Source organism: Zalophus californianus, chromosome 13, assembly GCF_009762305.2.
Source record: "Zalophus californianus isolate mZalCal1 chromosome 13, mZalCal1.pri.v2, whole genome shotgun sequence".
Lineage (NCBI taxonomy): Eukaryota > Metazoa > Chordata > Mammalia > Carnivora > Otariidae > Zalophus > Zalophus californianus.
In genome coordinates, this window is record NC_045607.1 from 10,234,771 (window position 1) to 10,260,491 (window position 25,721).

A 25,721-nucleotide genomic window follows, 5' to 3' on the forward strand; every position below is an offset into this window, starting at 1 on the left:
CTGCAGTATGTCCCTTATTTGTAAAGGACCTTTGTGTTTGGAAAGATTTCAGAAAAATGAAGATGCTGTGTGTTAGGTAGTTGTCATGCCTTAGGATTAAAAGTATGTCTCTGACATATGACAGGATCCTCTCAAAGTCACATTTTTTAAAAAATAATTTATAGTGCTTGATATATATAAAAGAATGTATATAAGTATAAAGTATAAAGCATAAAAATAAAATGAATGCTTGTTAATGTGTCACCTATCCAGAGAACTAGAACATTATGGATACTGTTGAAGCCACCTGTATGCTCCTGCCCAGTTCACTTTCTTCCTCCCTGCCCTCCAGATAACCCCATCCTAAATTTTACATTTATCATTCTCTTGATTTTTAAAATATCCTCCCAGATATGTATATATTTATAAATAATTTGTTGTTTAGTATTGCTTATTTGTGAACTTTATAAAAATGGTATTCCATAGTCTTGGTGTTTTTTTTTTTTTTTATTTGTCAGAAAGATAGAGAGAGAGGGCACACTCACAGTAGGCACAAGGAGAAGCAGGCTCCCCGCTGAGCAAGGAGCCCGATGTGGGACTTGATCCCAGGACTCTGGGATCACGATCCGAGCTGAAAGCAGATGCTTAACCAACTGAGCCACCCAGGTGCCCCTCCATAGTTTTCTTGAACTTACTTTTTTTTTTTTAACTCGCCATGTTTCTAGAATGCATCTGTCTTCCATGAAGCTGTGATTCATTTGTTTTTACTGCTGTATAAGATTCCAGCATTTGACAAGGTCACAATTTATCTCTGCCTTTTCCTCATGATAGACAGTTGAGTTGTTTCCAGGGTCAGATGAGTCTTCTTCCTCCTTTCTTATACTACCTGTCCTGGGTCAGATTACATGGCAGAAGCTGTTAGGTTTTTGGGATGGAACAATAAGATTACCTGATCTAAATCATTGGCTGCTGTATTTGACAGGAAATGTAGTGCACATTTGATCCCCAGGCTGAAGGATATAGTTTCGGTGCTGAGTTCTGTGGCAGAAGTACCTGCTTTGCCTTCACGATGACATGCTAAATGAAGTCTCTCATCTTGAAGGTATTCCAGATAGAGATACTGGCCTGAATTCAGGAAGTATTTTCCTTTGAGACTTCTAAAGCAGTGTGCTTGCACTTACTGCCTGTACGTTCTGATCATCCCTCCCCGTCTCCACACCTGTATATCCCAGTGCATATATTTCTCCTATCAGATGCTTTTCCTCTAGTGTCTCAAATTCTAAAATGAACAAAACTGAATGCGTTAACTCCCATCTCCAAATATGTATCTCCATCTCCCAAGTAACCAGCAAGAAATTTTAGAAGCATTTTAGATTCTTCCCTCCATTTCTTGATGTCCAGTTAACAAGTATTTTGGTTTTCCATCTTCTGAATGCCTCAGCCTTGCTCCCTTTACTCCCTGCTAGTAGTCAAGATGAAGTGCAAACTCATACATAGGTCTTGGCACAGCTTACCTGTCCAGCCTCATCTCCCTCTACTTTCCTAGACCCTGTGCTCCATCCACGTTGAGCCTATTGCATTTCTAGAATGGACAACATTCCTTCATGCCCACAGATTTTTGCACTTGCTGTCTCCTCTCTCTGAAATGTCTCATCTCTTCCTTTTGCTCCTGAGTTCCTCTGACAGACTTTGTGCTTCCTGCAAGACGCCACTTACGGGGCGCCTGGGTGGCTCAGTCATTAAGTGACTGCCTTCGGCTCAGGTCATGATCCCAGGGTCCTGGAATCGAGCCCCACATCAGGCTCCCTGCTCTGTGGGAAGCCTGCTTCTCCCACTCCCCCTGCTTGTGTTCCCTCTCTCACTGTGTCTGTCTCTGTCAAATAAATAAATAAAATATTTGTTAAAAATTAAAAAAAAAAAAAAAAAGACTCCACTTACATGTTACTTTCAAGAAGCCCTCTTGACCCCAACTGCCCTTGTCACCCCCTCTACCACTTACCCCTCCTGGCCGAGTTTGGTCCCTAATCTCCTAATGGCCTCTGTAACAGCACCTATTACACTGCATTATTGGTGGTTTGCTTGTTTGTCTCTCACTAAACTGGGAGGCTTATGAAAAGCAGTAGAAAGTAGTAGTTAGAAACTCAGGCCAGGTTAAGGAGTCAGACCTAGATTGGATTCCCAGCTTCATGATTATTACGTGACTTGGGGCAAGTTCCTTTTCTATGCCTTCGTTTCCACATCTGTAAAATGGGAACTGTACTTGTCTTTATTAAAGTATGTGTGTCAGGGGTCCCCAAGGTTCACCCTGAGATTCAATTATTTAAGAGGACTCACAGAACTCAGCATGGTTTTACTCACTGCTATGAAATACAGAATGCTAGAATACAAAGCATAATCAGCAAAAGGAAAAGGCGCATGAGGCAAAGCCTGGAGAAAACCACGTGCAAGCTTCTAAAAGTCCTCTCCCCGTAGAGTTACATAGGACATACTTAATTCCCCCAGCAATGAGTCGTGACAACATACCTAAAATGTTGTCTTCCAGGGAAGCTCCTTAGAGACTCGGCGCCCAGGGATTTTATTGGAAGCTCTTCATATAGGCACCCTCTGCCAAGCATTTACCAAAATTCCAGACTCCCAGAAGGAAAACAGGTGTTCAGCATAAACCATATTTTTGTACACAAATAGATTAAATACAGTGAACTGTTCTTATCAGGAATGGTGGGGACCCTCTCAAAGTCTAAGTTCCTGTAGGCCATCCCGGGGCAGGCTTTACAAGCAGACCTTGCTAAGGATTTTGGTTGCAGGCCTGTGATGTTACCTCTTCTGCCTGGTGAAAAAAAACATTTCGCATAGTGCCTGGCTCTTAACAGGCATTTCATAATGGTAGCTGCTTCTGCTGCTGTTTTAGGTGGGGACTCTTTGTTTCACCCCTGTTCCCAGTGCTTAGCACAGCTGAGACGAGGGTGTCTCCCTAGCAGTAATAATCCTAACGTCTACTAATGATAGATGATATGTGTGACAACTAATTATGTGCCGGTCTCTGTTTCAGGGACTTGACAAGTGTTGATTTATTTAATCCTCATCACTGCTCTGTGAAATTGATCATGTTTGTTGTCATAGTTTACATAAGAAATCAATGCACAGAGAAGGTGACTACTTGGCCCAAGTTCTCATTTTATAAGTGGTGAGGATGGGTCTTCAACCCAGGTCTTCCACCTCCAGAGACTGCCTCCTAACTATAAACTTTACCAAGTCTCAATAACTGTTGGACTGGGCAAGTGTCTAGATGCGTAAATGAATATTTAAAGTGAATTTTTCAACCACCTTTGAAGATATTTTGGGTATAAGATGGGGAAACATGACTAAAGACTAGATACTAGATAAAATTTTGTTAGGTGTGGTAACAGTATTGTGGCTAAAGAGGAAAATGACCTTATATTTTGGAAATGTTTATCCAAGTATTTATGGCAAAATGTCATGATGTCTGTTATTTATAGTATTTCAGTAAAATAATAAAGCAAATAGGAGAAAACATCAGCATTTATTAAAGTAGATGGAGAACGTTCATTAAACCATTCTCCCTACTGTTCTGTATTTTTAAAAATTTTATAATCCAAAGAAAAAAGATAAAGTAAGTTACTTATTAGAAATAGTAAGCAGTGCCCAAAGTAATAGTAATATCCAAACATTTTAAAATAGATTGTTGGGGGTATACCTGGGTGGCTCAGTCAGTTAAGCATCTGCCTTCAGCTCAGGTCATGATCTCAGGGTCCTGGGATTGAGCCCTGCATCAGGCTCTCTGCTCAGCAGGGAGTCTACTTCTCCCTCTCCCACTCCCCCTGCTCTCTCACTCTCACTCTCTCTCAAAGAAAATCTTTAAAATTTTTTTTTTTAAAATAAAATAGATTGTTGGGGAAGATTGATGTCTCATTAATATATTGATTATTGAATCCATATTATCTGCTTAAGTCTTTGATGCATTTTAGATGAAGATACTGAAACTTTATCAGTCAATTCAGTGATCAGTTCTTCTCCAGCCTTTGACCCCTTGTTTAAGAACCTTCCCCCCTCTTTCTGCCAGGACTTTTCCTTTGGAAAAATAAAGTGATTTTCTTTTTTATCACTGAAAATACATTCTTTGTATTAATGTACTTGGTGTGATATGGTCATAATGGATTTGTTTACCACCACTTATTCTAATACCGTGTATACACACACACACACACACACACACACACACACACACACACACACACACACTTTGTCTGTTTAGCATCTCCTACCTCCTCCACATTGTGGAAGGGGATAGTGTTGCTTCTACTACACACACACACACACACACACACACACACACACACACACACACACACACACACACACACACACACACACACACACTTTGTCTGTTTAGCATCTCCTACCTCCTCCACATTGTGGAAGGGGATAGTGTTGCTTCTACTTTATAGGTGGAGAAGCTAGGACCCAGGTATGTTAAGAAGCTCTTCAGTGATCACAATTAAAGTATAATGAAACCTGAAACAAGAGTTGTTGTTTTCTAGTTCAGTACTGGGGTCTCACACTGCTGAAAACCCATGTATAAATGTGACCTCTTCTTGTCTGTATTTCAACAGGCTTCCGATGGAAGCAGCTCCAGAGAAGATCTTTCATCCCAGCTTTTGAGAAGGAATGAACAGATACGGAAATTAGAAGTCAGACTTTCTGGTATGTCTAAGAATTCATAAAAAGCAAGCAAAGAAACCTTGCCTTGGCTGACCCTCTATCTATATCACATAGCCATATAGGATAACCTTATGGTTATATTGACATATATTGACATATTTCTTAGTCAAAATGGAGCAATTTGTACCCTTTTTGTTCCCTCCTTTTGTTAGTATATTGAATAGTATAAATTCAAAACTGAGTTTTAAAGTTAAAAAAAAAAAAAACCTAGGTTTTTCTGCTCCTGAGGTTTCTAGCCATGGATATAAAAGGTATGAAAAATATATGTAGACTAGATTTGATGATCTTTCACCTGTTAGCATAGCTTTCAGGTGGAGAAGGGTAGGGGATAGTATTTACAGGGAATGACCAACAGACAGACTCTCGAGCGCCAGAGAGGGTTTGGTGCTACGTTACCACTTGCTACATATCACCTGTGTTAAGTGTCCTTCTGGGTCTTTAGACTGCTTTCCAGTGATATTCAGCACCTGTATAGAAGCTGTAACTCTCTGTCTTTTGTGTGTAGTTTACAATTTACACAACTTCCATTATATCCTTTGCCTGAACAGGGCATGTTTGTGATAGAGTTGTGAGTTCTTATTTTGGTTTCTGCCAGTGGATACATTTTGAAAGTTTCATCCTGTGAAGTGGTCAGTGGCTTCTGTGTTTCTTTTTGTCCCTTGGCCTTATGCACATTTTATTGAAATGAAAGCAGTAGACTACAAAAGTCACCAAATTATATGCGAAATATTTGTGTCTGTGAGGTTATCAAAGGTCTGTAGTATAGCTCCCAGCTCCCAGTTGGTCCATTATCTCCTTTTGTCCTCACTATAGCCTTACTAGGCTTAGCGAGGTTAAGGTCACACAAGGAGTAGGTGGTGGAGCTGGGGTCCAAACCCAGATTTGCTTGCTAGAGTCCATACTCTTCACTACAGTCTTCTTTAAATTCAATTGTTACAATCCTGTTATACCTACTTGTAAATAATATCAGGAACAGAGGTGAAATAACTTTACATTTTTTTAATGTTGGGGAGAAAGCTGTGAAATACTACGTGCCTTCCCTAATACAGACGGAAGAATCGTTTTGGCTTGACTGAAATTAGAGAAGGGACAGGGCAGGGAACAGACACTTAGAAAGCCCGGTTATGTCCCGGGTGTCTTCCTCCAGGTTCCGTATGAACAACAGCAGCAGCTACCTCTTATTGAACGTCTTACTGAAGTATGTCAGGTGCTTCTGGCATAGAAAACACCTAGTTTGTTATTTAATTAGGACACATAAAACACTTAGTTTACTAAGTGCATTGGAGGCCATTACGATTAATACCATCATTTGCTAAGTAAAGAAACTAACACCTAGAATCAATAATTTGCTTACGGTCGGTCTCTCAGCTACAGACTGACAGAGCTGGGATTTGGCCCAAGCCTACCTACTCTTCCCCTATACCATACTATCTTCTTTGGCCACCCAGGTAATTAATTCTGACTTTCACCTTTAATATGGCATAGGAAGTTCAGTTCCTGCGTAGAAAGGAAACTGACTTTTCTGGAGAACTAAGTACTTTCACGGTAAAGACCATCCTGTGGTAAGGTGTTTGCTATTGCCCCAACCACTGTTAACTCAGTTGCATGAACTGTGAGCTGTTCAGTGAATTCCCTTTGCCCTATCCTATTGCTAATACTGGAAGGGGAAGTGAAAACTGAGGTTTGAAATTAATGAGCAGGGCATTTCTGATGACCAGACTAGGCCCAGTTCTTGCTCTCTATCCAGGCTAAACAAATCTGCCTGTTTGTATTCACCATTTACACCGTGGATGGTTTGTACTATACCTGTTTGCCTGTGTTGTTCATTGTTAATGGGAGGCTGGCTGCCTAGCTCTCCTTAACAGCAGTGGTTTTCGGGTTGAGAAAATCATCATCATTTTCACTCATTTTTTTGTTTAATTAACTTCCTTTCCTGATGTTTGTCCATTCCTGGTATGTGCGTCACCCTCCTCACCCAAGACTATGCTGAACAGGTCCGAAACTTGCAGAAGATAAAAGAGAAGCTTGAAATTGCATTAGAAAAACACCAGGATTGTACGTATTTTTTTTCCTGCTTTTTTTCAATCTTTTCAGGGTTTAGTTTTTTTTAATGAAACAATAGTGTATGGTTAAGTTTGTCCTTCATCATAGCTCACATCTTTGTAAGTGTACTTCTTAAATCAGGGTGATAAAACATTTGTCTGGTATTTATAAGCATACAATTCCTATTTATGTTGTGTTATGGGCATACTTCTTAGGAGAAGGTCAGTATGTGTATCAGTTTGTCTTCATCCAGTTGACCAGTTTATTGGCTGCCGTTAGATTTTAGTAAAATCATGTGCCTGGCCCTTAGACCTAGATTAGGAGCCTGGTTCTAGCTGTGGCTTCATGCTGCTGCATTCAGAATGGGGGGAAATCTTTAGCTGTCATCACTCCTCCAACAATAGAACATACATTTTATTTAGTCTATCCTAACGCATATGTTCTCGTTTGGATTCAGTCCAAGAAAGATGCTAAAGAAGTAGAAAGTTATTTTCTGTTGATATAATATATACTAAAAAAAAAAATTTAAAGGAAAACAAAGTGAAAGAAATGTTTTTTGTTTTGCCTAGTTTTGATTTTTATTTTTAACTCTGATAAAGTGGTAGTAACCATCACTTAGCAACAGCATTAGCATCTTCTAGCAACCTACCTAACTCACGTTCTATCATTGTACCATTGGAAAAGTTACCTTTTGGCATCTTCCTAAATGTATGTACTTGCTTGTTACCAAAACAGAACAAGAGAAAGCCAAAAAACAACTGTGGTCTGTTACTAAGCCCAAAAGATTCTGGGAGAGTTGAGATGGATCAGGTTTTTCCCAGTCTCATTATCCACTTATGTGACCTTGATCTTTTTTGTTAGGTGACAGTTTTAAAGTAATCACATGGGCTATTTGTCATGCCGTTTCTGAAATATTGCCATATCTCAAATAGAGCCTCTTTGTTAACAGCTTCCATGCGGAAATTTCAAGAGCAGAATGAGACATTCCAAGCCAACAGAGCCAAAATGGCAGAAGGACTGGCTTTGGCATTAGCCAGAAAGGACCAGGTATTTTATATGTGACGCCCAAGACTGGTGGAAAGATTTCACTTAGTGACATGATTTCAAAAATCATGACATAAACCTGGCAGAAAATATTTACAGCCTAGGAGAAAAGGAATGCTTATATAATTTACAGTTGTAATCATGAAATGCATCCAGAATATGAGAATATCATTCTGTCATTCTGTGAAACTTTGTAACAGGGAGAAGGGAAATCATGTGTCCTAATCTGGTGGCGTATCCCAAGAGAAGGAAAGTGGTCTCTGTCCTCTAAAAACCTGTCTCAGGGCCTAGGCCCCAAACATTTGCCTCTTAGATTTCCTCTTAGAGTGGAGAATCCTATCAAGCTAGCCAGCTTATACGATGTGCATAGTTCTTACAATCTCTGTTCCCTAGTGTCTCCTCAACCCAGTGAGTTAGACAGAAAGGAACTCCTGTAATCTCACTAGAACCATCCTTTGACAGATGCTGAATGAATAAGAAAGGAAAATAGTACTATTACTAGCTATTACAATAATTATGAAGTATATTTTGTTCGATGGCATTTTAAATTTAAGAAAACCATCAAGCTATTATAGTGATAATCTTGATTTATTAAGTAAGACAGGGTCAATTTATTTTGTTTTACTTAAGAAAATATATAATTCATCTACAGTAGGTAGGTGGGTGGATGGGTAAAGTGAGTATTTTAAAGTGAGTATTAGGACATTTGCTAGCCAGAAAAAGACATTACTCACCAGTACTTAGTGGATAACTATGGTATAAATGTATATAAATGAAGATATCATCTAAAATTGGTGGATTCAGATTGCCTTAAAATTGTAGGCACTTGGAATATGGCTTTTTGTACCGATGGTTATTTTTCCTCCTGTTCTGTGATTTGTGAATAAGGGGCATCATCCTTTTTCCTTTAACTTATACCAGATGGCAAAAAGCATATTGGTAAACTCAAGATAAGAAGGAAAATAATTATCGGGGGCTGATGAAGACTGTCCCTCTTAACCTTCATTAAATTAATTTCTAAATATCAATTATAGAGTTACTAACTCAGCTGGTCCCAGCTACCCACTCCCAAGAGATAATAATAGTATTCATGGAAAAACACTCAGGAATAAGGTGAAAAGCTGCATCAGAACACCACATTACAGCTTTGTTGGGTGCTCTCCTTAGTAAAAATCTGCAGGTTTATATTTGTGTTCTAGAATTTTTTATAAAATTCATTTTCTTCTCCTTTTAGGACTCTTGGTTCTCTTAATACTAAGCCAACTTTATGGGGTTTTTTATTTGCTGTTTTGGTTGGTTGCTTGCTTGCTTTGCAGGGGGAGTTAGGTTGTTTTGTTTTCTGAAAACCTTATGTTATTGATACTCTTCCCTGGAAACTGTACTTTTTTGTTGTTTTGTTTTAGGAATGGTCAGAAAAAATGGATCAGCTTGAAAAGGTTAGTTCATCTTTTATTTTTATCTCAGTATGAATGTCGGCCTCTCCTCAGGGCTTGGAAAATGGCTTTTCTGGTACCCAGTGTACAGATCACTCTACCACCTCTTAGACTTAGGGTGCTGGTTGATTCGACACTAACTTGAAAAGCTCATGCAATCCCCTTTCTTGAGGGGCATGCTGGATATCTTTTGTTTGCCCCTCCCAATATCCTCTCCACCCCTCTGTTACCTTTCTCTGTGTCCCTGGGGGCTGATGGACACTGCATCAGCTGGGCTCTTTGCCCTCTGGTTTCCAACTGGGTTCTGCCAGTGGGGAACTCCAAAGGAACTGTGGGTGGAAGAAGAGTGTGGTCGGGATTTATTCCTCCAGCCTTCTCCATGTGGGATCCCTTCAGGTTAGTTGTATCCCATGGCCAAAGGTCACAGCTTTCGTTGGATATTCCTGGGTTTCTCTACATCCCTTTGCCCCTTCCCACCCAGCTGTTACTAGCACATTAGCTTTGTCCTTTCTTACCCACCCACAGCTTTGAAAAGTCCCTTTATTAAACTCTTCTCAAAAAAGACTCCCATCTGTTTCCTGCTGGGGCCCTAATTGGCACTGTGGCACTTTTAGAGGAGGCAATGGGGAAGGAGGGCATTTTTCAAGGCTCAGCTTTGAGCAGATAAGAGCACTTCTTGGCTAAACACAGACGAGGAAAATTGGTTACTCTAGCACCATAGCTTGTGTAACACTGTGTAGGTGCTTAATGTAATGTATTCCTGGCGCCCAGACATGAACAGGAAGATGAAATTTCAGGCCTATAGTTAGAAAAACATTTTAATTTAAAAGTCAGCTCCCTCAGCCCAAATTATATGCTGCTACCTAATTCATTTTTTGTTTTCATTGAATACTCATAAATTACTCTTCATGGTAGAAAAATTATTTCTTAGATTGATATATTCAGTTGCAAAATATATTTACTGTTTGGGCGCCTGGGTGGCTCAGTCAGTTAAGCATCTCGCTTCGGCTCAGGTTGAGATCCCAGGGTCCTGGGATCGAGTCCCACATTGGTCTCCCTGCCTCTCTTTCTCTTTCTGTCTCTCATGAATAAATAAATAAAATCTTTTTAAAAATGAAATAAGGGGCGCCTGGGTGGCTCAGCCATTAAGCGTCTGCCTTTGGCTCAGGTCATGATCCCAGGGTCCTGGGATCGAGCCCCACATCAGGCTTCCTGCTCAGCAGGGAGCCTGCTTCACCCTCTCCCACTCCCCCTGCTTGTGTTCCTTCTCTCACTGTATCTCCCTCTGTCAAAACATAAATAAAATCTTAAAAAAATAAGTAAAAATGAAATAAAATAACTCATTTCTAATATATATATATATATATATATATATATATATACTATACTGCTCATTTTATTAAGCAGATGAGTTTTATTGTTGCTACATTCTGGGGATAAAACTCCAAGTTAAACCAGTTCTCTGTGTGTATTCTGTAGAAATCTGATTACCAGTTTATTAAAGAATGCTTGAACATATATATGTAAGGAAAGAATTACAGGAAAGTCAAGCTATCTCCCAGAGAAATTTGTGCTTAAAAAATCTGGACATGGTGTTAAGGATGGTCTTCTTTAATATGGAGGTATTGGTTAGGTTAAAGTTTTCTTTTCTTAAAAGAAACTTTTAAGATTGTAGTAGTTGAAATTCTCATTGAACTATTTTTTATCTTTTAAACTTATGGTAAAGGATACATACAGGACTGAACCTACTTCAGTGTACTAAGGCGATCCCCACCCCCACTCCCCTTCCCAAAGAGGTACTGGGAAATATTTTAGACCCAAAAGAGCAACGAGACATCTATGTAGGTCTTTGAAGCCACTGTAATTTTTGGAAATGTTATTTTTAGACTGTTTTGATTTCTTTTCAGTCAGGAATTGGAAACTGTAGCAGCAGGGTTTGTCCTGAAGAGAATCTATCTTGGGAAGCTGTCATTTAGTAAATTGTAACCTGCTGACACCAGTCATGTCTAATTTTTGTTGACTTCCTAGCTGAAATTGGTAACTGACATCAGTTCTACTTAAATGCATCTAATTTTTTCAGGGTATTCAGTTTTACTCCAGTTATTCCTGTTGTTCATCCAGTTCAGTATGTCACTGAGAATAGACATGTAAAATGAATATCTGCAATTTCTAATCAAACTTAAGAACTTTAAAGTGTCAAGTAATTGTTGCTCTTATTCCCCTTATTCACACCTGTATCATTTAAAACACACTTATTTTTAACTTAAAGAGAGTTTGATAATGCTGTATTGGTCATATCACCGTAAAGCTTCCTGTCATTTATTATTGTCTGCTGACAAGAGAGTTTTTTACAGATTTTCCTTTATTAAGAAATCTGCTGGGGGCACCTGGCTGGCTCAGTCAGTGGAGCGAGCAGCCCTTGATCCCAGGGTCGTGAGTTCAAGCCCCACGTTGCAGGGAGAGATTACTTAAAAATAAAATCTTAAAAAAAAAAAAAGAATTCTGAATAAAAATAAAAACTTTGTGTAGATTTTTTTAAAAAGTGTTCTGCTTACATAATATGGATTTGTGGTGTCTTCATTGCCTGAGATGATGTCTTCTTTCTCCAAATAGGAGAAGAGGTTTCTGACAGCTCAGTTACAGGATATGAAGAACCAGAGTTTGAATCTTTTCCAAAGGAGGGATGAAATGGATGAATTAGAGGGGTTCCAGCAACAGGAACTAAGTAAAGTAAAGCACATGGTACGCATTTTTGTTTTCATAGCTACATGCTGTATAGATCATTAATTACTCTGATTTTACTAGTCATCATTCTCTAACTGCTGATGAACATACCCTAGTAGTCTCTGATATTAATCACATATGTATGTTTTTCAACTTACCAAAGCGGGAAAGTTCTGTTTGAATGTGCTTCCTTTTCCTTTTCTACTACTGGGCCCCTTATAAGCTCACAAAATTGTTATGAAAGTTTGGCTTGTTGGTCCATATTTTTAAAAATAGGTCTCAGTAATATTTCTTAGTAGTGGCCCAGTGAAACTTTCTATCTTTGTATCAGCTTTTAAAAAAAGAAGAAAGTCTGGGGAAAATGGAGCAAGAGTTGGAGGCACGAACCAGAGAACTTAGTCACACCCGGGAGGAGTTGATGACCTCCAGTCAGATGTCATCAGACTTGAGCCAGAAGCTAGAAGAATTGCAGAGACACTGCTCAGCGCTGGAAGAGCAGAGGTTCTTGCTTGGTCTGTGGGGCCCATGGGAAGCGGTGTTAGTGTAGCCCTGGCTATAGCTTGCCTGCTTTTCCCCACTGCTCTTTGCAACACTTTTCTGATCTCAGTTCTGGCAGAGGTTTCTAGACTATCCTTAACCTGCCCGGGGCTCGAGACCCTCTACACCCAACATCCTCCCTCCCCTTCACTTGCCTAAGCTCAGCTTCCAAGCCTGCCAAGTGATTCAGATATGTTTTTGTTTCTAAGCTGTTGAGTAACCACTCGTGCAGATCACGATTTTTTGCTTAAACCTGGGTGGAATTTTTCTCTTTGGGCTTCTACTTCAGAAAGAGCCAAGGAGTCTTCTCCACTGATAATTTCCACATGCCTGACATTTGCAGCCCTGACATATAAAGAACCATATGTATTTTTCCTGTAGAAGAGTGTCTCTTAGATGAGATTTCCAAATGTGTTTGTTGTCTGCTTTCTTTCAATGAAGAGATCATGTGACAGCTTCAAAAACAGGTGCAGAAAATAAGGTCTCAGCCCTGGAGCAAAAGGAACAAGGGCTCCAAGCGTTCATTCAGCAGCTTTCCATGGATTTGCAGAAGGTGAGTAGAGTGCTAGGGGTGGATCCAGGTTGCTAGGATTCATCAATGGGGTAGAAACTAAATCCATCAGAATTTTCTGTCTTAGGGTGGGTGCTGAAACTTCTGTTTCTCATGTAGTCTGTGTGGCCCTTGTTCCTGATCTAGCCAGGCTGCATTCTCATGGAAGTGGCCACACCGCTGAACAGAAGAGGTCAGTGTTGTCCTGGCAGGAAGTCTCAAAACGCACCATTTGATCTGCACAAATTTGTGTCTTAAGTGCTACATGGTGGACCTTGGGCATAAGAAAATGTAATAGTCATGGTTGATGTGGCCAAATCCGGTTTGTTCCAAATGATAATCCTTATAATTCATTCGTTCATTTAGCCAACATGCATTTATTGCCCTCCTATTATAGGCCTGTGCTAAGTTTTGAGACTATAAAGAAGAATAAAAAATATTATTGACTGTAGACTAGTGTTTCTCGGTGGTATGTTTCTTCTCACCATTTTGAATACAACAGTTGTGTAATTGTCCCTCGCATTGCAGGACTTTAGCTTTCCTGGACCCTGGGTTCTTAGTTCCAGTAGCATCCTTCAGGCATTGACAGTCCCGCCCTTCCCAGCATATGAAAAAACACCTGCTGGCGGGTGGTATGACCAACTCTACCCTCATCCCTTGAGAACTGCTAATCTCAAGCATAGCAGAGACTTAACAGCATCATTATAGTAGAGTAAGATTTGTATGAAAAGAAGTCTGTATACTCCTTCCCTCTAGGTTTTAGCATATCTACAGATGCCCAGATGGAAACTAAGAGAAGTTATATACCTCATTCAGAGTTCAGCAGTGAGTGACAAAGCTGGATTCTAACCCAAGTCTTTTTTTTTTTTTTTTTTTTAAGATTTTATTTATTTGACAGAGAGAGACACAGCAAGAGAGGGAACACAAGCAGGGGGAGTGGGAGAGGGAGAAGCAGGCTTCCCACCAAGCAGGGAGCCTGATGTGGGGCTCGATCCTGAGCTGAAGACAGATGCTTAACGACTGAGCCACCCAGGCGCCCCCTAACCCAAGTCTTACTCCAGAACTCATGCTTGTCCTCCTGGACTGTGTTACCTCCCAACAAGGGTCACCCAGTAAATAGATCTCACATACATGAATGACTGTGATACAAGATCTCTACCCTCAGTGAACTGAAGATCTAGACATTCAAGAGTGTTTTCTCAGAGGCTTACAGTTTCATTATAGAACTCAAACCTCCTGTGACAGTAAGAAAACAAATTCTCAACAAGTCCCAAACAAGTGAAATACATTTCATAATGGAAAAGATACGCCATAGGGAGTGTGTGCATTTCCAGCACAGGAGTCAAGGAACTCTTCCTGGAGAAACTGGAATTTCAAAGATGGGTAGTACAGCAGGAGGCAGAGAAAGCAGAAGGGCACAGAATACATAGGGGTGGGGGAGATAACATACACAAAATTTTGGGATTCAAGGAACCCTTTGATATCAATTAGAACCATCGAACCATTTCATAATGAGAAAAAGTAATTTTCTAGACTGGTTATACTAATAAGTTCCTTCATTCATTCTAAAAATATGATCGGAGCCTTCCTGTGTGCCAGGCTCAGTGCTCTGTGCCAGGTGTTAGAAATACTGTGGTGAGCAAAAACAGATACCGCCCTTGCCTTTGTGGAACTTCCAGTCTAGAGGGGAAGTCATATCAATCGGTAATCACATAAATATATAATTGCAAACCGTGATGTGTGCTGTGAAGGAAAAGTACAGGATATTGTGGGATCCTTTAATGGCATCAGATCAGATCTAGCCCTGGAGTCAGAGAACACTTCCCTTGAGGAAGTAACAGTTGAGCTGTGGAGGGGGAGGGGCAGTGGGAGAGAATTTTAAGCAAGGAACAGGGAACAGTATGAACTATAAATGCAGAAACCTTGAGGCAGTAGAAGGATAAGCACATTCAGGGAACTGGAAGAGAGGACACACTAATGAGAGAAGGATGGATTGCTTGAGGAGGAAACGTTGAATGGGTGTCTGGTTAGGAAGCTCTTGTACCTGTCCAGGCATAAGGTGGTGGCTTTGACAAGAGTGGTGGTGAAGACAGTGGGGGAGTAGACAGATTTATGAAATAGTGAGGAGACTGACCCACTTGCTAATGTAATGGATGTAGGAGGAGCAAGAAAAAAGGAAGTTTTGGTGATGATTTCTGAATTAACCAACTGAGTGGCTGATAGTGTCCGTCATTGGGCTAAGGGCACCAGCAGAAGGACAGTTTTATCACAAAGGTCATGAGTTTGGAGTCAGTTTTTTTGTTGTCCTTATCATTATTGAATAGATGTAACATTTATTAATAAGTTAGGTAGAGAGTATAATAAGGCAGTGAACCTCTATGTGGCTAAACGCCAGGTTAAAAAGAATAATATGTTTATCTTTGAGGTTCCCCATGTGCCATTCACTGTTTCATTCCATTTCTTTTTCTTTTGCAGGGAATCTAGAAACTGTTCCATTTCCTTTTTTTTTTTTTTTTTGCTTTATAATTTTGCTGTTATTTTATCCCTAAACAGTATGTATTTTCTGTTGTTTCTCACGCTTGTTAAAAATTATATAAGTTGGGGGGCGCCTGGGTGGCTCAGTTGGTTAAGCAACTGCCTTCGGCTCAGGTCATGATCCCAGGGTCCTGGGATCGAGCCCCGCATCGGGCTCCCTGCTCGGCAGGAAGCCTGCTTCTCCCTCTCCCACTCCCCCTGCTTGTGTTCCCTCTCTCGCTGTCTCTCTCTCTGTCAAATAAATAAATAAAATCTTAAAAAAAAAATTATCTAAGTTGGGCTGTAGGTATTCTTCTAAAACTTGCTTTTGGTGCTCAACATTGTATTCCTAAAAATCATGCATATGGATCATGGAGCTATAATTTGTTCTTTTCTCAACTATACAGTATGAAGTTACCAAAATTTATCCATCCTATTGACCATCAACTTTGGGGTGTTTCTGATTTTTTGTAAAAGCAAAAGTGGGGGCACCTGGCTGGCTCAGCCAGTAGAACATGTGACTCTTGATCTGGGGATTGTAGAGTTCAAACCCCATGATGGGTATAGAAATTATTTTTAAAAAAACAAATAAAGAAAATGGAAATCCCACTGAAAGGGGAACCATTTTTTTTAAAAGTAAATAAAAATAAAAAAGCAAAAATGTGAACTTAAAGGAAAATAATAAATTCAACTGTACTAAAAATAAGAGCATATTTTCATCAGAAGAGACCGTAAAGGGTGTGAAGACAAGGCAAAAACTGGGAGAAGACATTTGTAACCCAATATATACTGACAAGGGAGCATGGCAGCCAGGAGATTATATAAAGAACTCCTATAATCAAGGAGAAAAAGAAAATCAAGGAGCAATAGAAAAAGGGGCAAAAGAGATGGATGAGTACTTCGCAGAAGAACAATAATGTCCAGTAAACATGAAAAGATAGTGTTACTTCAGAGTAATCTGGAAAAAGCAAATTAAAATCATGTTGAGATAATATTTCATACTCATTAGACTGGCAAAAAATAAATGTCTGATAATATACCATGTTGGCAAAGGAAGCAGAACAAGCCAAGCAAGCTCTTATATGTGGCTAATGGGACGGTGTGAATTATTCCAACTACTATGGGAAAGAACTAGGCGTTATCCAGAAAAGTTGAAAAAGTGCAATTTTTTTTTTAAAGATTTTATTTTTAAGTAATCTCTACACCCAGTGTGGGGCTTGAACTCACAACCCCAAGATCAAGAGTCACACGCTCCTCCAACTGAGCCAGCCAGATGCCCCCAACCTTTTTTTCCTTCTCAATCTATGTACTTGTATTTCCTTTTCTTGTCTTACTACATTAGCAAGGATTTCTAATACAGTGTTGGAAAGGATTGATGAGAGGGGACATCCTTGCCTTGCACCTGATCTTAGTGGAAAAGCTTTTTCACCATTAAGGATAATGTTAGCTGTAGCAGATAAGGTGTTGGGGGCTAGAAGTAAAGCACCCAGAGTGGAAAGGGGGGCTCCATGTGGGATATGGTGTACAAGAAGACTAAATAGAAATTGGTGACTGATTCTTTTTCTGTCCCTGACTTTGCCTAACACCAAAACTTTGGTTTTCAATGTGGAGTCATCTGTATCTCTCAAGTTCACATTGATGTGTAGTAGAATGAGTACAGGCTTTGGCTCCAGAAGACCTGAGCTTGCATCTTTAATTTATCACTGGTATGTGCCTTTGGGCTAGTTCTTAAGCTTCAGTTTCTTTCTAAATGGACGCAGTGAAGGACTAGGGAGCATAAGAAGTGCTTCCTCATATGCTCTGCTTACTCTAGCTACCATTATGATTATCGCATTATTAGTGAGAGACCCACCATGATTGGTCATCATGGCCAAACTGTTTTTCTTTCCTATCAAACTCTCTCTCCCTCTGTGTTCTCTGTTTTGTATCATGTTACCATTTCACTAGCCATCTGAGTTACAGACTTGGGAGTTGTCTTTACCTCTTCTCCCAGTTTCCTAGTCATGCTGAACTTGGCCCTCACCTCTTTGCATGTGCTGCACTGTACCCAGGCTCGTTCTGCCCCAACCCCCTTCTCCCTGGACTTGCCTCGTCAGGAGGCCTGATCTGATTTCCCTAAACAGTTAATCCCTCCTGACTCTGATATAGCACCTTGTATGTCCCTCTCTTGCAGCATGACTATTATTTTATAATTAATTGTGTGTATATGTGTCTTTACCACCAGCCACTTTGCTTCTGTGGGTCAGGAACTATGTGTGGTTGTATCCTCAGAAGACTACACACAGTATAGACTTGATAAAAGTTTACTGAATTATGGAAACTTGAATCTAGAGTTCAATCTCTGGAACCCTCTGCTACCTATACTCTAACCCCTGTAAGAATTTTTTGTTTAAAGATTTTATTTGAGAGAGAGAACATGAGCAGGGGGAGGGGCAGAGGGTGAGGGACAGTGGGGAGTGAGGGGCCCGATGCGGGGCTCGATCCCAGGACCCTGGAATCATGACCTGAGCCGAAGTCAGACACTTAACTGACTGAGCCACCCAGGCACCCCCTGTGAAAATTTAGGATGGCAAGTGCTTCCTCTTAAAATCCTAAACCCAAGTTGCTACATTTTATTCTGAGGAGAGATTGGCTGGGCTCCAAGCTGAACATGAAAGTAGCTTGAGATCAAAAGAAGCATAAAGTAAGGAAGTAGAGTGCTTGTGAGGAGGTACAGGTCTTCACAGTAAGATGTTGCTGCTATAGGAACTTTTTTTTTTTTTTTGAAAGAGCAAGAGATCACAAGCTGGGGGAGGGGCAGAGGAAGAGGGACAAGAGGGACAAGCAGACCCCCCGTGGAGCAGGGAGCCCAGTGCGGGCCTTCATCCCAGGAGCCCCGTATCATGACCCGAGCTGAAGGCAGACACTTAACCGTCTGAGTCACCCAGGTGCCCCTATACAAACTTTTTTTTGGAGAGAATGGGCATCTTCATTGTATGCAAGGACCACTGGGGATCTAAGAACTTGTGTAATCAAAGCTTCCTGGATCCTCTGCTTTGACATTAAGCAGCATTTGAAGATTGGTAATAGAGGAGCCAAGTTCCAAGCCGCCTCCACCACCACTGCCATCATTGCTAAAGAGATGGACTGAGATCAAGTAGATAGCTGTTTGTTTGGGGCCAGGGTGTGAGGTGCGCAGTGGCTCTGCCCTGGTCGCTATGCTGGGAGCCGGGATGAATGTGATCCTGTGTTTTAGAAGTTCTCTCTTAGCCCTTAAGTCAGCTACGTTGGCATCATTACTGCTTCATCCAGCCCCACATTTCCAGCAACATCGTTCTGTTGGTCATTTGTAGCGCTTGTGGGGTCCTTCTTGAGTGGGATTACCTCTGCCAAGTTTGGCACCTGGGCTAAGGATGTAGGTCCTGTTGGATGGACTAATAGAATTAAATGTGTGCTTGGTGAGAGTAGAAGGTAGTAGATCATGACAGTACAAACCAACTTTCTTAAAGAAGAGCATCTTCTCAGGGTCCTGGCTGCATTCCACTGAGGTCATAGCCTTGTTCTTTCCCACATCATCAGTTGCTTAAGTTGACTGAGCAATTGTCTCTTGGTACACTAGGTCTGAACTGATGCCTGGGTCGTGCTGGGTTCCGGTCTGGCATCTTCTGTGTCCCTTTTCAAGGAAGATTTCTTAGCTGTGTGTTCTTCTGAGAGGCAGTTGAGAACAGAATTTCAGGGAAACGTGATGGTCCAAGAGGAGACAAAGTGGGAGGGAGAAAGGGGTTATAGTGTAATGTAATCTCTGCTTTCACTTGCAGGCCACTGCTGAGACTCAAGAGAAGGAAAAACTCATCACCCATTTGCAGGAGAAGGTCTCATCCTTGGAGAAGAAACTAGAGCAGGACTTATCAGGAGAAGAACATGTGCAGGAACTGCTGAAAGAGGTAACTAGCTCTCTTTGGACAGCCACTGCTGGGGAGGGAGTGGGGACACTGGAGATTTCATACAGTCCTAGAGCTGCAGAGCCAGAAGGTCCACAAGCAGCTGGGAGAGAAGAGCGCTCCCTCCAACTTCAGATTGTCCTGCTTATGGCAAAGACAGCCACCTGTCACCTGTGTGTACCGTGTTTTCCTCAGCAAAGGGAGACCTTCGTTCAGAGATGCCTATGAACAAACAGCATCCTAATCACCAGTGAACCCCAACTGGTAATTTATGCCACTCGGGCTGTCTTATCTTACCGCCCTGCTCTCTTCCACCCTTTTGCACTTTCCAGTGGCCAAGGAATATCGTTACTGTCTGCCTGTGGCGTGAGCAGGAATAGCCTTCGGCAGTGAGGGGACCTCCTTCGCTGAGCGAGGCTGTTGCGCAGACTGGCCTTTTCCCCAGTGGTGTAGGTGAACTTGCTTTGTCGTCAGGCCTGAGCCCATCGTCTGCCCATATTCTGCTCCTCCCCCTCTTTGTATCCCAGTGACTGACCTCACCGTGACAGAGGTGACAAAGCCAAGACCATGGGCCTAGATTAGATCCTCACTGTCTTCGTTTCAACTCAACACCTCCATCTCCACTGCCCCTGTTGTATTTCTGGGCTTCCAGCAACTCGAGCCTAGTCCAGAGCAGAGGTCTCCAGACCGGCCTACCCAGCAGCAGTCTCCTCTTTCACCCCTGAGGTGGTCTTCTGCGCCCACTGCCGAGCTGGTATTCCTGGCCGCCTTGCTCCCTTAACCTTCTTCCCCAGCTCCCCTGCAGTCTACAGTGTGTAGAGCATGGTTTCTGGGGTGTAAATTGATTTCTAGAATCAGACTGCCTAGGTTTGTATCTCGCATCTTCTACTTACTACTTGGTGACAGAGCAAGTAACTTAATCTGTTTGTGTTTGTTTTTTCCTCGTGAAATAGGGTGGATAATTGTACCAAACAATAGAATTGTTAGAATTCAAGGAGTTACAATATGTGAAGTGTTAGAATGAAACTCTGAAACATAGTAGGGTCTCTGTATATTTCAGCTATTAATATTATGATCCTTACTATTGTGCCATCATCATTATTATAAAGCTTAGTGTGCATAGGAGGTACTTGGGGAGTCTGTTTAGAGTGTATATTCCTGCCCCAAGAAATCCCGTTTTCAGTAGGCCCAGTGTAAGACCTCACCAAGTTAGTCTAACACCAGTGTGTGGACAACCCCACTTTAAAAAATATTGCCTACAGAATTAAATTCAAACTCTTTTCGGCAGCATAAAAGGCTTCCCATGATCTGCCCCTTTGCCTGACTCTCTAGTCTTATTTGTTGACCTGAATCCACTATTACTTTAGCTTTTTGCAAGTCGTAGCTCTCCAAGTGTCCCAGGCTGTTTCACGACTCCTCTGATCATCACTCTGCCTGGGTACCCCCCACACCTCTGGCCACCTGTGTATTAGGAAGCCACCCGGTTTTCCTAAGGCAGTGAGTGGCCTGCTCTAGGCATCTTTGTGGGCACTAATTGCACTCTGGTTTTTTGTTAGTCTTTTGCCTCAGCCTCAAGGTCAAAGGAGTGTGTCAGATTTATCTGTGTGTACTTCATGATATATGAATTTTATCTCAGCTGTTATCTTTAATGCACTTGTGTCCCCTGTGCCTCACGCAAATCACAATATGTGGTAGACATTAATAAGTATTTATTCAATGGAAAAATGACTGTTTTCTTTTACTCTTCTTTCAACTTACAGAAAACTGTTGCTGAGCAGAATTTGGAGGCTACCAGACAGCAGCTCATGGCAGCCAGAAGCAGCCAGGCCAAGGCCACTGACATCCTGGAGACTCGGGTACTGACCTCACTCCCAGGGATTCCTGTGTCTGGGTGGTAGCCTGGTTGGACGACATCGTTGAGGGAGAATCCCCTGGGCTCAGAGGTTTTCTTTTGAAGGGACTGTCTCGGCTCTTACACACATGGCTGTCTTAGTCGTCGTCTTCATTCTTGCTCCAGCGCCAGCATTGTTCCACACAACATTGTTCTCTTGCTTATTCTCTTCTATCCTCGCTCCCTCCCCTCCCACAGGAAACCATTCTGATGGGGTTGTTACAGATCCCTGTGTTGTGGGCTTACCTTAAAATGGACAGCCTCGTTCTGTGTGCATGTGTGTGAATTTACGTAAGCGATATAGTTCACACACACCGTCCCCTTCACCCGCTCCACTCTGTCCATGTCCACGTCGTTGTGTTTACTGCTCCACATTGTGGTTATTTACCAGATGCTGGACATCCAACTGGCCGCCCCCCTTGTCACCACAGGCTACACTGCACCGAATAGCCTTGTCCCTGTCACCTTGAGGACAGAGAATGCATACGACCTAATGTGGCTTAAGTAGGACAAGAACGTTCCTGCAGGGGCTGCCCCTGGTGGGTTTCTGCATCTGCACTGCTGTCTTGTCCAGCCATTTGTTTGTTTGTTTGCCAGTTTAATGAGTGTGAAGTGGTGGAAGGGGGTAAGAGATCTCTGGGGGGCCTCTTTCATAAGGACACTAACCCTGTCATGACGACTCCACCCTCACGACCTAAGCACCTCCCAAAGGCCCCACCTCCTGTTACCATCACATCGGGCATTAGGATTTCCACATGAATATGGGGGACACAAACATTCAGACCATAGCAAATGCATAGCTCATTTTTAAAATCTTATTTCCTGATAAATATGCTTAAAGCTCTCTATTTCTCAGTACAGCTTGGTTTCTTTTATTAGAATTCATTTCTGTTTCTGAATATCTATCTTTTTGTTGCGATAAAATATACATGACATAAAAGTGACCATTTTGGCCATTTCTAGGGAACAATTCAGTGGCATGAAGCCCATTCACACTGTCGTGCAACCATCACCACCATCATCTCCAGAACGTTTTCATCTTTTCAAACTGAAATTCTGTCCCCATTAAATACTAACTTCCCATTCTCTCCCACCCCCAGCCCCTGACAACCATCATTCTACTTTCTGTCCATATAAATCTGACTACTCTAGGAACCTCATATTAGTGGAATCATACTGATTTCACTTGACATATGTCTTCAAGGTTCATTCATGTTGTAGCCTGTGTCCAAATTTCATTCCTTTTTAAGGCTGAATAAGCCTTTTTTTTTTTTTTTTTAATTTTAAGTAAACTCCACGCCACACATGGGGCTTGAACTCACAACCCCGAGATCATGAGTCACATACTCTACCACTGAGCCAGTCAGGTGCCCCAGGGCTGAATAAGCTTTTTTTTTTAAAAAAAAAAGGCTTTCATTCCTTTATATGTCTGTACCACGTTTTGTTTATCCCTTCATTTGTCCATGGACTGTTGTGAAAAATAAACATGAGTGTAGTGCTATGAACAAGGTTTTTGTGTGAGCTTTTACTTTGATTTCTCTTGGGTTTATACGTAGGAGTGGAATTGCCAGGTCATATGATAAGTCTCTGCTTAACCTCTGGAGGATCTGAATCTTTCTTGAGCTCTGCCTCTTAAGTTGAGACTTGGATAGCTACTTTCTGTACCCAGGAGTTTAAAAAACTAGGTTTCATTTCTGGCTCTACCACTGATAAAATTTGTGATCCTGGACAAGTAACATTACTGTTCTCCTCTGTAGAAATACACTGCTTTCTGGGAGTTGCTTCAGCTCAGTCTTCCATGTGAATGTGTAAGAGGATCCATGAGACCTAAAAGTGTCCTCCTCTCGTTGGGTACCTACTTCTTCTTGACAAAGCTGCAACCTTCCTTGTGTTTAGGTTTTAATAGTAAGCTTCCTCAGGGTCAGACCTTATTCAGCAAACAAGAGGACTTTAGCAGGGAAATTGGCAAAGGTGGCTCGAACCGGATAAAAACGCCCTGTTGGAGAGCCACATCCAGCTGGGCAGACAGGGTGGGGTCCTGTCCACAGGGCCAGCCACACGGCCTCATGCAAAGTCAGTGAGGGTTGATGCCTGTGGAATGAGTGCAAGTTTGTGTCATGAGCAGTCATCCCACTTCTGGGAATCTATCCTAAGGAAGTGGCTCAAGCCAGGTCACAGAATGTTGGGTGAAGATGTTAACTGCTGCATGGCCTCAGGTGGGAGAGTGGGGAAACCACTGATGCGCCGGCGCAGGAGCCAGTGGTTCAGTAAATTGTGAGGTGTCCTTGAAGGAAACAGTCTAAGTTCTGAAGACCCCCACGGGAACACAGAAGGAACCTTGAGTGAGGAGGAAAAAATACAAAGTTTTCCTAGAATTGTATACAAAGTTGTAAAAAAAAAAAAAAAAAAAAAGTCATAAAAATACACCAGAGGAAAAGATGTTAGAATGGTGGCATGTATAATGGTAGATGTATAGGTGTCTTTTTTCTAATTTAAAACTTTTCTGTAATGTACCTGTTTTACAGTTTAAATGGATTTGATTTTTAAAGCCATATGTTACCACTCTTCAGCTTCTTTTGAATGAAAGAAGGATTCTCTTTCCCCCTCAGGTGAAAGAACTCGAGCTGAGTTTGCAAGCGTCTGAGGAGAAGCTGAAGCACAGTGGTGATGTCATGGCAGCTCAGGAAGCTCAGATTCAGGAGCTCGTAAGTGGTTCTGGGCCCCTGATGCTTGCCCTTTACGCCTTTGCAGCTGCCCCAGACTCACTCCGCTGGGGTCTCTGGACCTGACCTTAGATACAGCTGTGGAGCTGGATATGAGTGGGCAGCTTCGGGTAGAGGGAGTCAGGACCTGCTAGAGGATCCGAGTTACCCAAAGAGGTGGAGCCTGGCAAATGCCCATCTGATGGCTGGCCGTAGGGCCCAGCCTCGTTCTGGGACTGTTAGAGGTGGTGGCTTGCAGCCAGGGCTGTGGAGAACAGGTCCCAGCTCTGGGGAGAACATGGCAAGGGCTTGGCCAGCTGTCGCGGTCCCAGGTGGGGTGCTGAGTTAGAATCTAGAGAAATAAACAGTATTTATTGTATGCTTGCTGTTCCAGTCACTGTGCTAAAGTATTCTGCCCGTGTTTCACTTAGTCCTTGCTACAGACCTAAGAGGCATGTGCAATTAGCCTCATTCTCTAGAGGAAGCTGGTTGGGAAAAACTGGGTCAGTAACCCAGTGGTCATGGTCTCCCAGCTAATAAATGGCAAAACCCTCACCTTTCTTACGTCAAAGCCCTTGTTCATCATCACTGTATTATATAGATGGTCCCTGATTTATGATGGTTCAACTTAGTGATTTTTCAGCTTTATGAGATGCAAAATCAATATGCCTGTGGTAGAAACTGTACTTCAAATTTTGAAGTTTGAGCTTCTCCTGGGCTAAGGATTGGCAGTACAGTACTCTCCCTCAATGAGCAGCAGTGGCAGGGAGCCCCATCTCCCAGGCGGCCATGTGATCACAGGGTAAACAATTGATCTGTACCTATATAGCCTTTCTGTTTCTCACTTCGAGCGTAGCATTCAATAAATTACATGAGATGTTCAACACTTCAGTATAAAATAAGCTTTGCCCGGCTGTAGGCTAATGTAAGTGTTCTGAGCAATTTTTAAAAAAACTTTTTGGGACGCCTGGGTGGCTCAGTCGTTAAGCGTCTGCCTTCGGCTCAGGTCATGATCCCAGGGTCCTGGGATCGAGTCCCACATTGGGCTCTCTGCTCTGCGGGAAGCCTGCCTTTCCCTCTCCCACTGCCCCTGCTTGTGTTCCCTCTCTCACTTTGTCTCTCTCTGTCAAATAAATTAATTAAAAAAATTTTTTTAAAGATTTTGTTTTAAAAGATTTTAATAATCTCTCCACCCAGTGTGGGGTTCAGACTCTCAACCCCGAGATCAAGAGTCACATGCACCGCTGACTGAGCCAGCCAGACGCCCCTGTTCTGAGCATTTAAAGTAGGCTAGGCTAAGCCATGTTGCTTGTTTTGACTTCGTATTTTCAATTTACAATGGGATTATCGGGTTGCAACCCCATCATAAACTGAAGGAGATCTACACTGCCTCCCCGGGAAAAGCCTCAGCCGTAGAAAGCAGCACCAACTAGGGGAAGGAGGGCTGTGTCTTGGGACTGGCCGATGCCCTAAGGTGTCCCCCCAGCACAGAGAGACCAGTCCCAGACTTTGGCTTCTGAACGGGCCAGCGGCAAGAGGCGGGGCTGCAGGTGGGGACCGCCACCGGTCCTAGGCCAGAGATCAGGAACGAGAGTTGTTTCTACTGGTCACCCATCTTTGGCTCACTGAGGAGAATGGGGTCCT

At 42.1% G+C, this 25,721-nt stretch overlaps 1 protein-coding gene across 4 annotated transcripts in view; it reads left to right on the forward strand.

Moving 5' to 3' along the window:
* The window catches only part of GOLGA1 (golgin A1), a 44,698-nt gene that overhangs the window by 2,527 nt on the left and 16,450 nt on the right, over positions 1 to 25,721 (forward strand). For 2 of the 4 annotated variants that reach the window (XM_027616368.1, XM_027616369.2), the window contains exons 4-13: positions 4,611 to 4,701; positions 6,700 to 6,774; positions 7,712 to 7,809; positions 9,210 to 9,242; positions 11,853 to 11,981; positions 12,295 to 12,464; positions 12,942 to 13,053; positions 19,362 to 19,487; positions 21,245 to 21,340; positions 23,985 to 24,080. In XM_027616368.1, the coding sequence (XP_027472169.1) occupies positions 4,611 to 4,701; positions 6,700 to 6,774; positions 7,712 to 7,809; positions 9,210 to 9,242; positions 11,853 to 11,981; positions 12,295 to 12,464; positions 12,942 to 13,053; positions 19,362 to 19,487; positions 21,245 to 21,340; positions 23,985 to 24,080 (1,026 nt within the window). Of the gene's footprint in view, positions 1 to 4,610; positions 4,702 to 6,699; positions 6,775 to 7,711; positions 7,810 to 9,209; positions 9,243 to 11,852; positions 11,982 to 12,294; positions 12,465 to 12,941; positions 13,054 to 19,361; positions 19,488 to 21,244; positions 21,341 to 23,984; positions 24,081 to 25,721 lie in introns of those variants that run through there. The other 2 variants (XM_027616370.1, XM_027616371.1) reach the window with 2 other exon arrangements.